The following is a 12415-nucleotide window of genomic DNA, read 5'->3' on the forward strand; positions in this document are numbered from 1 at the left end:
GTCAGGTCTTATTAGGAACTTCCCAGAGAGCTCAGGGCAGCAGAACTCCCACCAAAGAGTCTGGCTCAGCAACGCCAGCGTCCCTTTGCAGATCAAAGAACGTTGTTCTATGGCTGACAGCGTTTCTCCTCCCTGATGCATGTTCCCAGACCTCCCAGCACAGGGCATCAGTGACGCCAGCACCACATTTGYAGTGCCACGCTTCAAATTAGATGGGAGAATTAAACCAGCCAGAAAATATTTCTAAAAGGTACCTAGCGCAGCCAAGGAAACAGCCAGTCCTGCATGACCAGCGAGAACACGGAAACTGTTTATGACAACATTTCTGCTGTGAAAATGCACAGGGGAACAATAAAGCTGGCAAGTCAGCCGACTCCCACGTCAATCAGACGGACCGCTCGATGCTGCGGGAGCCTCTCGGGGCTTCCAAGGCTTTGCAGTGTATTCTGCTGCCCTCTCTCCTGTCCTCTCCTACTCCGGCRCTGGCAAGGGTAGCCTGGGGAGCAAGCACAATAGGAAGCAATTCCCCCCAGGTCTCTTGTAGACTGTTGACAGAGCCACGCCGACTGCCGCAACAGATGGGAAGAGTCTTAATTTAGGTGCTATGGAACGCAGAGTCGACAAACATTGACTGTAATGSAACTACTTCCATAACCAAGGCTCAATCACACAAGGGTAGAATTGCACAGAGCTCAAGAGGAAGAGCGAAAGCACAAAACCACGCACATCCAGGGAACAATTTTCTCAGCTATTTTTCAGCTACTCCAATTGGCCTAACACAGGGGACCTGTACTGCAGACAGGAGCAACAACATTAATTTGCCCAGACTAACACTAAAAAGCAAATAAATTAAACCATTAATTACTTGCTTCATTTCTGTTACCTCTCTCTTCATCACTGAGTAAGATAAGAGCTCCTTAAGCTAGTTAACGATCACAAAAAMCAAAAAACAGAGAGRAAATGCAAAATCCCCCTTCTGTCTCTATCAAGGGCAATATTTAGAAGGGCCGGTACCCAAACCATGCGTGTCAAAAAGCTTCAGCCTCGCTGCTAACAGTCTCTGTAGAACTACTTAAGCAAACTTCCTCGGCAGCTGCCACRCAGCCTGTCCCTGCTCGGGCTCACCCTGCCTTGAAGGCACCTGCTTCGTCCCCGCGGCCTGTCCCACGCTCCTCCGAGAGCCACCAAGCGCCAGCCGAGTGGACGAGCGCCCTGGCCAGCTGGCCCCACACATCCAGGGCAGAAGGTGGCTGTGAGAAGCACGTTCCTGAGCACCCGTCAGGGAGGCTGGAAGAGACGGCTGGGGCGTTTGTAACCCCGTGAGCCCTAAGCAGACAGAAGCAGCCTCCGTACTGCTACCGTCGCACTCCGCTGGGGAACACTGCACCTCCAGGGCTGTCCCTGATACCTTGCCACACACACACGCTGCCCCCGATATCTGCTCCGCCACGGCTGCTCCCACCAGGGCTGACCCCGATTCCTCCCCACACAGGCGCTGTCCCCAATACTCTCTCAAACACATGCTTCCCCCTGCTGCTGCCCCCTCCCCCAGGCTGCCCCCAATGGGGGCATCTCCATGATGCCCCCCACCATCCTGATGCTCCCTCCCCAACACCTCCCCATGCACCAACTGCTCTCCACCTGGGCTGTCCCTGATGTCCCCCAACACCATCCTCTACCAGGGATGTCCCCAATACCCCCCACCACAGACCTGTCCCCCACACCCTCTGCAGTAAGAGCTGTTTTCCAGCTCCATCTGTCCCCTTTACCACACCTTGCTGGCCCCTATTCCTCTGCCTGTCCCTGCAGCTCTCCCCAGCGCTGCTCTCCACCAAGACTGTCTTTGCTACTTCTCCCCTTGCTGTTCCCCTCCCAGGCTGTCCCCATTACCCCTCTACTGCCCCCCACCCCTCAGACCATCCCCATTAACCCCTAGTTGTCTTTCTGCGCAAAGAGCATCCCCATTAACCCCTTGTTGTCTCTCCCCCAGGACCGTCCCCATTAACCCCTCACCATCTCCCCCCCCAAAAACCGTCCCCATTAACCCCGCAGCTCTGTCCCACCCCCCACACCTGCCTCTCGGGCTTCTCTAAGGTTGTTCCCGTTACCTGCAGACCCGCTCCAGTTTCGCCCCAGTTCCCTCCCTACCTCCCCAGCTCAGCCCCGCTGCCCCGCGCTTGCCCTCATCCCCAGTATGGACATGGCTGCCCCCATAAAGCCCCGTCCAGCTCCCTCCCGGGGCCGCCCCCGCCGCCCCTCGGCTCTGTCACCTCCCCAGCCCGCCCACCGGCCCCGGCCCGGCCCCCCGCCGCGCCCCGGGCCCGGGCGGGGGCAGCCGTAGGTGTTTACCGTGCCCCGCCGCCGCCGCCGCCGGAGCCCCGCTCCCCCGAACCCTCCGCGCAGCCGCGGAGCACGCTGGGAAAGAGAGTCCCCCTGGGCGCCGCCACCGCGGCCGCCGCGGGGAAGTAGACTACATCTCCCAGCGCACCCCGCGGCACGCCCCCGGCGGCCCGTCACGTGAGACCCCGCCGGCTACGGGGTGTTGGCTGAGGCGCGCCTTAACACTGTCTACGGGGGGCGGAGAGGGACAGAAGTGTGAAACGCGGCCGGGGGGCGCGGGTCGCCGCGCTCTCTGCCGAGGTCCGGCAAACCGTTGAGGGTGGAACGGACAAATCACCCCGAAACCCTCGTGATGGGAGGCCGTATCTCTGTAAATGCCGTTAATTCTTCGGTATATAAGCCCTGCTCCACTTAAAAAAATCCTTCCAGGCCTTGAGGTCGCAGTTTATAAACACTCTCTATTACACAAAGCGAATGCCGAGGCCTTCTCACGTGCGCCCACACACAAAGGCCGTTTTGGGGTTAAATTTCCCCAAAATGGAGGCCTGAGGCCGCAAAAGGGTTTGTGGCTCGTGTTCGGCCTGAAGCTCTAGGCAGGCTGCCCGGGCCCGCTTGGCCTGGCTCCATCCCCAGAGCGGCCACGGAGATGCTCAGGCCTCCTGTGTCTGTCTAGGAGGACGGCAAAAATACAGGGAATATTTTAGCTATAAACCAGCAGAGGTCACTCGGCCCCAGTAAATCCAGCGCTGCTGGAGATGCTGGGCCACCAGCAAGAGCCACAACGGGCTGGTTGCTGGGGAAGGTGGGGGGGCAGAGCCCCAGGGCGGCAGCTCCGGGCCTCCGGGCAGCCCTCGCCGGAGGGCCGTGCGCGGCTCATCCCGTCCCTTCCCGGCCCCGCTGCCGCTTGCTGGAGGTGTTCAGGCTCCCGGGGCAGCYGTGGTGCCCCGCAAATCCCTCCTTCGCCGGCTCCCGCGAGCTGCCAGCGTTAAACGCTCGTCTCGGCAATTCCCAGCGGTTCCCTACGGCTCGAAGGGCTCTTTGCCAAGAAATTTTGAACAACTTTCCCTGAGGCTTTTTTCTTTYTTACGTTTTTCCAAAAAATGGAGAAACTTCTGGTTCACCCGAAAAAAAAGACTTTTTCTGTTTGTTTGTTTTTTAACAAAACCCAGTAAAGGCGCAGCAGCCTGGCCAGCTGCAGGCGGATGTACCCGCACGGCTTCTGGCTCTCAGGCTGGGCTCCGCGCGCTCCCGCGCCGGACGCAGCGGTTCACTGCAGTCCCAGCCGCCCTGTCTCTGCTCCCTGCGTGTGAAAACCGGGCGATGACCCTTCCCCACGGTCTCYGCAGGCTGTGCCCTATTTCTGGTTGTTCCTGGCTCTGAGCAGCAGCCAGGTTTTATTACGCAACACGTAATTTGTGGGAAGGAATACGCACGAGCTGCAGAACGGCAACAGCTAGGGAGCCGGCGAGGAGGGATCCTGGTATCACCCTGCTGATACCAGGATGCATTTTCGTTACTTTGCTCTGCTCCGCAGCCCCAACAACTTACGCGCCCGGCTCCGTCTTGGACAACGTCTGCTGCCCAGGGGCGTGACTGCTTTGGGTTTGCACAGGGAGAGGAGGGAGCTCACATCCAGGTGAGCTTTTCAGGGGAAACGGGAGTAAGATTTGCACATTTAATACCCATAGATGCCATCTGCATTCTGATGGAGAGGTGCTGGTGTTGCAGCAGCGGTCTCCTGAACAAAGCCGCTTCCCAGATCCCAGGCATCCCGGGGGGGAGGATGCAYGGCAGCAGCATGCCACATCCTCGTGAGCGTTCAAGCCCCAATGCGTGTCCACGATGGACAAATCCTGGCTCAGTCCCAGTTCACCAAGGTCTGTAAGTGCATGCTAAAGCGAAATGAACCAATAATACCTTAAAACTGCTAAAATTTAGCCTTGTGTGTAAATACTGTGCTGGATCATAGCTCCTATTATGGCTTGGTCCAGAGCCAGCTCAAGCAAATTCAAGGCCTTTCACTGACTCTGAAGGGTTTGCTTCCAGCCTCTCCATTCGCTAAAATGCAGAATCACAGTCACTATTTCCAGCAGTATTATTTTTTACCTTGCAAAACAGACTTTATTATTCTTCCTGTAAATTTTGTGCAATATACATCTATATACCTATAGAATACACCTCAATAAAAAGTTATTCTTCCATACATTATATTACTTTTTATTTCATGTCATGAAAAATTCAGACAGAGCTTTTGTCTTTAAATAAACATTTCTCCCTCCCCTGCCCTCCCTTCCTAGCTGACTGGTCTGAAAGAGGAAGTTTTATTATTTAGTTATTTTCTTTTCTTTAAAAAAATAGAAATTACAATCTTACAAGACAGAACATTCAATGAGAACAGAAGCATGTTCCTAAGTCTAAAAAGTAAAACATTTCCATAAAACCTGTTGATATCTACAGGTAGGTGTGTGTGGGGGGGTGTCAGATGGAAAAAATGTTCTCCATTTCTTCCTTTCATTCATATAGATAAAAAATAACATAAAACAGACTGAAACTTTATATATTTTCTCTTTTGCACCAACATTCACAAGAATATATATTATATATAATTTTATCCATTTTTTTTTATACACAGTGTGAGGGTTCTGGAGGTGGAAATGCACACTCAGCTAAACTGCCATAGCAAACAAACGAACACAAAATTAATCTTCATCTGGAAAAGAGCAATCCCTCGCTGCTGAGGTCATCCCTCTAAAGGGAACCTTTGTTACCTTTTAATATAAAGCGGCAAAACGTCTAGCGGCTGGTGGGATGGAAACATTTCTTAGAGACATTGAGGACTGAGCATCTAAACGAGTTTATGGTCTTGGGGCTCCAGTGTATCAGCTCTGCTGGCCACGTGCGGCTCAGGTCGAGAGGAGAAAGGAAGTCTCCGTGCTTTGGTCCCAGGCACCGCGCTATGGCCAGGCAGGAGCAGAGGCACGGGAAACTCCCTCTGGCTCTAGGCTTGGGCATTTCCACCTGTTCGTCCAGGGTGCATGTCCCTAAAAAACTCAGTTTCTCCTTAGGCCAAGCTGCTGCCTGTCCCCCCCGGCAGTGCCAGGGCCAGAAGTGGTGGCTCTCGACGTGGGCGCAGGAAAGGACCGTGGCACCACGGCCCAATGAGACTCGTAGCAAGCGTGCCGGGGGCAAGCCGAAAGCCCGGGATGAAACCTTCATGGGTGCCATGGGGCTCCAGCGCCCCGTTCCCATCCTGGTCTGTGCAGGGTGGCTGCAAAGATAACCAGGCCCCTGGAACGACTCACACTCGTTTGGCTCTTGGAAGGTGGTACCATGGACAAGGGCCCAAACTCCACTCCTGGTGAAAAACCAGTTTATATCCCCCAAGAAATCATCTTGTCAACAAATTGGTTCCTTTAAAGAGAAGTTAAAAGTGCTGGTTCCTGCCCTTTGGCAGGTTGGGTTACAACTGTCTAATACTTCCAGTCGCCATTTGATTCCCACATGGGCTTTTATTGCTCAGAATCCCAAATCTCTCCCATTTTAGAGATGCTGTGTTGTAAGCAGGAAAGAAACGCAGCTCGTGGCGAGGGCTCAGTCTTTTCCTGATTTAAGGTGCTTTCTTGGTGTCTTTGCCGATGAAATGAAAACAGTGACGTGTACCATTGTGCATGTTGGCTATCGAGTACCGAGGACGTGAAGAAGGGTGTGTGCTTTTTTTCCCGAACATTTCAAAACACCTGCAGCTCTTTCCACTCCGAAAGGGACCGCTGCCCTCCCGCAGAAACRGTAGACGAGGCCCCTCCGCAAAGCACATTCACTTTCTCGAGTGCTTTTCCCTAAAGCCTGTCTCTCCTGGGAGAGAGAAGCCAGGAAGCGAACGGTGCTGTTGGAAATGATTTTTAAAAAAGGCACAACCCTCGAGATGAAAAAGGCAATACTGACTTGTCACTTCCGTAAAGCTTTAGGATCCAAGGTGATGGTGGTGGGGAAACAAGCTCGGCACATCCCCACCTCTGCTAACACTGCGCTGGAGAACAACGTATTGGCACTCAACACTGTAGCGGGCCACCAGGACGGTCAGCAGCCTTCTCYGGAGACACAGGGGCTTGGGGGCTGGCAACATTGAGGAAAGAAAGGAGGCTGCCAAAAATCTGATATGCTCCGATAAGCAGTTCTGACAGTGGTGGACAAAACCAGAAAGCGCACGGCTGCTGGGAAAACAGTGGAATTCCGAGTTTTTTCTCGGCTTTTCTCTGCRGAAATCCCATCGGCTTTCTGGCGAGTCTTCCCTGAATGAGTTTGGTCCATGTTCTCCCCTAGGAGGTCTTTAAAGTGAAAGCATGAATATCTACCGCCATCACTAATAAAGCTGCTCGTTTAGTTGCACACGGGTGCAATTAGGGAGCTGACGGTTTTGGCTTTATGCTTGGCGATGATATAAGCTGCTGGAGGATGTGGTTGTACGCATGAGGAATCAATGCAAAGTGGGGAAAGAACTTGGCAATTTAGCCCTTTGTCAGCAGAAATTGGGGCTGCCTCATAGCAGGTTTTTTTCCCTTGTAGCTTTTGGCATTCATTGCAGGAGGAGCAGGAACAGGTACTGAAAAATCATCTGTGGAGCCTGGTGGGTGAATCCCTCGAGCGACCCAGCCAGCCACGGGCTACCGCAGCAGAGGAAGGAGCTGGCATCATTGCCCAGACAAAGCCATCCCTTTTTTTTCCTTCTGAACCTCCCAAGCTTGGGGCAGCAGGTCCAGACCAGACCACAACTTCCCAGGCAAGGAATAAGGACCTTTCACTTCCCCCTGCCCCAAAGCCACCAGGTACTACTGAATAGAGGATAAACTCCAAAATACCAGTACCAAAGAGCTCCTCGAGGGAAAAACGTGGGTCCAACTCAACCTGCAGAAGGCGCAAAGAGCTTTTCCAACAACGGGCCCCACAGGGAACGAGGACATGGTGGCAGGGTTGGCTCTAGACTGGGAGGAGAAAAGGCCACAAAAAGCTACTCTGGGATTCCAAGATCACAGGGAAGATTTTCAAAGGTCTCTAAAAAGCTAAGTGTGACAGCCTGGATCCCCAAGAACTGCTGCTTGCGACAACACACGAGGGAGCAGCGCGCGTCCTCCCAAGCCCTGAGCCGACACAGCTCAAGGCAGCAGCCAGGAGGTGAGATTTGGCCACACTCACAAGAACAAAGCTTCTCTCTTAGAGAAACCCTCAAGATCCGAAAAGAAAAAAACCATGCGAGGTGGGCAGACCTGCTGAATCTGCTCCGAAACACAGTGCGGTCGGGCAGTCAGAGCAGGGAGGGGGCGGCTTGGCTGAGCAGCCTTGGCTGGACTTGCCTTTGGGCAAAGAGCTCATCAGAGGGCACCGAGACCCTGCAAAGCTTCTCCCTGCTGCGCTGGGATTTCTTCCCCTCAAACCATCCTGCTCCATGAGGAGATCCAGTGCTGGATCTCCCTCCATGGCATGCAACTGGGTCTTATCTCTGGCTGCATCAGATGAGAAAGAATAAAGCAGAGCTTCTGCCTCGGGTCCAGCTGGGAGAAGAAAGCCACCCCCACCAGTCTGGCTCATCTCTATCCATCAAGTCAGCATTGCTCTTTCTTCATCCCATGGTTTTGCTTTGTGTGTGTGTAAAAATAAAGATCAGAGATGAGCAGTGTGAGCCAGGATCTTGGAGGGGGCTGGCTGCGGGTCCTTGCGCGTCATGCTGCGAGCGCGGGGTGCGTGCTCTGCCGAGGTTCATGCACTTCAGGGAGGTATTGGTACCTTACTACTTACAGGAGCATCTCCTCTCCCCAGCGGAGATTTCACATTCATTTCACTGGTATGGCAAAGTCAGGTTGCTTTTCCTTCAAGGTGCTTTACATTCAAGAGCTATTGCAATCCAGAGCAAGGAAACGGGGCCTGGGAGCTACCCCGGCCCCACAGGTTCTCTTGGGTTTGATTACTTGATTTAAATAAACTGCCCCAAACCTCTGAAGTTTAGTTCATCTCCAAACTTTGGGAATTAGAAGGGAGCTGGCCACCCCGAGCCTTAGCTCTCCCGTGGGTCGCTGTACTGAAGCTCCGAGTTGAAGACCTCCTTGTAGAGGGGAGGGAAGTTCATAGCAGTCTCCGGATGCAGAAGCCGGAAAAACTCCAACTTGTCTAAGTGCAGATTGCAAATAGTCTTCATCAAGGGCAGTTTGGAAACCATCTGCAGGGAAAGAAAGAGATGGAGCCAGTGAAAACTCGGTTCCTTGTCAGCCCTGCCTGGCACTAGTATGGCCCATCCTTTGGAGAAATAGAAATGGGTTGGGGGCTCCAGTGCCCACAACTATTATGTTTTGGGTCATCTTACTGTCACTGCCCAGCGCTGGCAGCTGCAGCTTTAGGGACAGGAGTGCCTGGGCAATAGTGGATATTTCCCTGGATTTGTGCAGCCTGAGTGTGGACATCTGCACCTGGAAGGTCTAGATCCCTCCTATAATCCATGGAGATGCTCAGTGCTTGGAAGGAGAAACTGTCCTCCCCCTTCAGCAGGTCCCAAGGATCACCAAGACATGCCCATGGTGGGATGGTGGAGAACAAGCTCTGGTAGAGCCACCTGCATCGTTTATGGCCAAGATGAAAGCCACCCCACAACTTGTCTACTAACTCAGCTTCAGAGGGGCCCCATCTCCAGCTTGAGCCAGGCATACAAAGACCCTGCTCCTGCCTCAACCAGGCTCCCCACACCGCTTGCGCCGAGCCCCGTTACCTTCGAGAGCTTGTCCTCAGCGGAGTGTTTCTTCTGGATCTCGTGCTGCAGGGCTATGTAGATCTTGTCCTGGAGCTTCTGCACCTTCTTGGACTCTGTCAGCCAAGGGCGATCTAGGGGGAGATCGGCCGTTGCCCAGTCAGAACTATAAATGGGGATCTCCATCCAGCTTGGATGCACATTACTCTTAACAGACCTTCCTGCTCTTCAGTACGTTTTTGAGGATGGCTGATCAACCTCACATGCCCTTTGCAACAACTGGCATCTCATCTCCCCGGTCCCAGCCCTGGTGTCGGGACCCTGAGGCCTCCAGCACTGGTGGGTTTTAAGGTTCYCTAGACTTTCCCAGCTCCTCTCCCATCCATGCCCTCAACCCTTTTGTGAGCAACATTCAGGCACCTCACTGGYGGATGGCATGGAGTCTGTGGCCAAAGGTCCTGCACCTGCTGAGGAGTCTGGGCAGGACCTAGATGCATTCTCCTCACCCTCCTTCCCTGGTAGTGACTTAGGCCTTCTGCTGAGGAAGTTCTCCCCACTGAGATTTAAGGGTGGCCTCTTCCCCACAGCCAGCACCAGGGCTCAGGGAATCATGGCWGCAGCATGCCACCCATGTCCTTTGCGTCCTCACTCACCCGGGGAGAGCAGGACAGCAGCTGTGAAGAGGGCGAGCTCTTCGTCCGACAGCTGGAGCCGGCACAGGTTCCTCCCCAGCTCGAAGACAGCGTTGATGAGGTCGTCGCAGCCTAACGGGGGACACGGGAGAGAGGGGCACGTCATGGCTCYGCGTAGCCAGGTGTCCCCCCAACCTGCTGGGTGATGCGAGCAGCACCCGGGGCTCTGCACACTGGCAGAGACTAGATGGGAAACCTGGGTTATCCCCAAGCGTGGAGACGAAAGCCCCAAAGGAGACGAACCGAAGTAACCCTTACCGAGCGACTTGAACATCTGCACGCCGCCGTACTTGCCCTCGAAGAGCACGGTGTTGTTCAAGGGGTTGAACGCGCGGATCATGCGGATGAGGAGCACYTCCAGGCACCCTGGCGTAGCACAGGGAGAGCAGATGGGGAGGGGATGGTGGGGAGGAGGGTGTTTCCATGGTCCCAGGACCAGGGACAAGAAAGAAAAAAGCCCCCAGTGCAAGGTGGAAGTCCAAATTGTTAATTCCCAAGAGCAAAACATTTAGTGAAATAAATTCAATTTGAGGTTTGTGGTGTCCTCCCCCCCCACCAGGTTTCTAATTGCAACCACAATATTTCACAAAGGGGAAATATTATCCCAGACATTTAGCATCCAGAAACAGAGGGTGATCGATGTCACGGTGGAGCACCRAGAGAGGAGAGAGGGTGAAAGCAACAACCCCCCCCCCAAAAAAAAAAGTAATAAAAGAGAAACACAGAAGAAAGAAACAAAGAAACTCTGATTAAACTCYAGCGCAGCCAGCCCTGGGCTGGGGGTACGGCGCTGTACTGGGGTCTGGGGACACACGGGGATGGCACGTGGCACCTGGACAGGGACATGGCCAAGGTGCATCTCCCTGCTTTGCTCCTACAAAAACCGTGGCTGGAAAAAAAAAAAAAAAAATCCGGTTCCTGCAACGTTTTCCTTCCGAAGGCCTCAGGGCCTTAGGGAAAACGTCACGTCTCGCGGAGCTTTCTCAGGGAATGCCGTTCACCTACACGGGGATTTTACAAAACCCGCCTTGGTCCCGGTTTCCAGGTGACGTCCGGCTGAGGACGAGCACGGAGAAAAGGCCGCTCTCCGCATCCCTCCCCGAACCAAAGCCCAAAAGGCRAGCGCGAGCCGCGCGGGCAAGCCGGCACGAGGCGCAGCGCTCAGCCCCTTGCAGCCCCGCGGGGMGGCCGCGGGGGACGGCGACGGGGGCAGCGGGACGCCCGGCTCTTACCGGCTTTGAGGAGGATGATTTGGTCGTTCTGGCAGAGCTCCATGAAGCCGTCGATGCGCTTGGCGAACTCCACCACGTACTGGATGGCGTTGGAGATCTGCAGCGAGCACTGCTGCCACATGGCCTCGCAGCTCTGCAAGCGTGGTGGGCACGTCACCCSGACCCCATCGCCCCGGGCTCGCTGTCCCCTCCCCAACACCCCGAGCTCACTGTCCCCTCATTTGCCCTAGGCTTGTTGTCACCCCCCCGTCATCCCAGGTTCGCCGTCCCCTCTGTCACCCCCGGCTCCCYGTCCACCCCATCTCCCCGTTGCGTGGAGCCGGGAAGGGGCTAGGAGATGTTCTCTGGTACCCATGGGTGGTGGCACTGGGGTGCTGGGGACATGCCACCCATGAAACTCCCCCTACCAACCCCAACAGCAGGCTTTCCCGGCGTCTCGAAGCACCAAGGACCCTTCATCCTTCTCGCTTTCATCCTTGCCCATGGTGCCTCTCGGCTTGGTGCCGGGAGCAGCTCCAGGGCCCTGAGTGTCCCCACGGGGTTGGTGACCGTGGCCCTCGCCGACGGCCGCGGCAGGGGCTCTCACCTTGCTCTGCAAGGCGCGGATCTCCTCGGGGGAGTAGAGCGTCCACGCCAGGCGCTTGAGCTCCTCCGTCGTGTACTGGCACGTCTCCAGGTGGGACTTGACCACGTTCTGGGCGATTCGGTCTGCAAGGCGAGGGCAGCGGCCCGTGAGCCCAGCACGGGTGGCCCCTGCTGTCCCCCGAGGGCCGCGGGGACCCAGGGCTGGAAGGGCAGGTGGGAAAAGAGGCTCCCACGTGGCGTAACGGGGACCTGAGACCAGCGGGGACCGGAGCAGGGGCAGCTCTGCGCAGCCACCAGTGCACCGAGCCGCCTCGGAGCTCAGCCCGGAGGAGGGGAAGAGCCCGGAGCTGCCCCCGACCGCTCGAGGGTTGCCGTCGGCCGCACGTAGCCCTGCCCCGGGCGCTCACCGATCTCGAGGACGGAGATGTCGGCGGCCAGCTGGCTGCCGTCCAGCGCGCCGTGCGCCAAGAGGGCCGGCTCGAGCATCAGCTCGTAGATGGACTCCTGCTTGATGAGCGCGGCCTCGGCCACGTCCAGGCTGGACGGGTCGGGCGAGGGCTGCGCCGAGGCCAGCAGGTCGAGGTTGTAGTAGGCGCCGGCGCCGTCCGGGGTGAGGGGGAAGTCGAAGAGGAGCCCGTCCGACAGGGTGGAGATGTCGTCCAGGTCGGAGAGGCCGCTGCCGACGCTGGTGGTGTAGACGCGGCCGAGCGGCTCCGGCTCATCCTTGGGCACGCCGCTTTGCTCCTGGCTCTGCTGGTGCTTCTGCACCTCGGCGTAGAGGCTGTCCCGCTGCTTCTTGGACATGCGGCCGAATTTCACCGCTGCCCGGGGCGAGG

At 55.9% G+C, this 12415-nt stretch overlaps 2 protein-coding genes across 2 annotated transcripts in view; both read right to left on the reverse strand.

Moving 5' to 3' along the window:
• The window catches only part of SCAMP4 (secretory carrier membrane protein 4), a 21035-nt gene extending 18642 nt beyond the window's left edge, over nucleotides 1-2393 (reverse strand). The window contains exon 1 of the mRNA XM_085313129.1: nucleotides 2350-2393. The gene's annotated coding sequence lies outside the window, so the exon portion shown is untranslated. The remainder of the gene's footprint in view (nucleotides 1-2349) is intronic.
• A 5895-nt stretch (nucleotides 2394-8288) lies between these two features.
• Nucleotides 8289-12415, reverse strand: part of LOC146591297 (nuclear receptor ROR-beta-like) — a 10901-nt gene continuing 6774 nt past the window's right edge. Inside the window, exons 2-8 of the mRNA XM_085313121.1 lie at nucleotides 11987-12400; nucleotides 11581-11702; nucleotides 10995-11127; nucleotides 10021-10128; nucleotides 9724-9834; nucleotides 9092-9204; nucleotides 8289-8548 (exon numbers count right to left, since the gene is read on the reverse strand). Of these exons, the coding sequence (XP_085169247.1) occupies nucleotides 8387-8548; nucleotides 9092-9204; nucleotides 9724-9834; nucleotides 10021-10128; nucleotides 10995-11127; nucleotides 11581-11702; nucleotides 11987-12400 (1163 nt within the window). The 3' untranslated portion in view covers nucleotides 8289-8386. The remainder of the gene's footprint in view (nucleotides 8549-9091; nucleotides 9205-9723; nucleotides 9835-10020; nucleotides 10129-10994; nucleotides 11128-11580; nucleotides 11703-11986; nucleotides 12401-12415) is intronic.

This window comes from Rhea americana, unplaced genomic scaffold, assembly GCF_003343005.1.
Source record: "Rhea americana isolate MKP2758 unplaced genomic scaffold, rheAme1 scaffold_378, whole genome shotgun sequence".
Taxonomy (NCBI): domain Eukaryota; kingdom Metazoa; phylum Chordata; class Aves; order Rheiformes; family Rheidae; genus Rhea; species Rhea americana.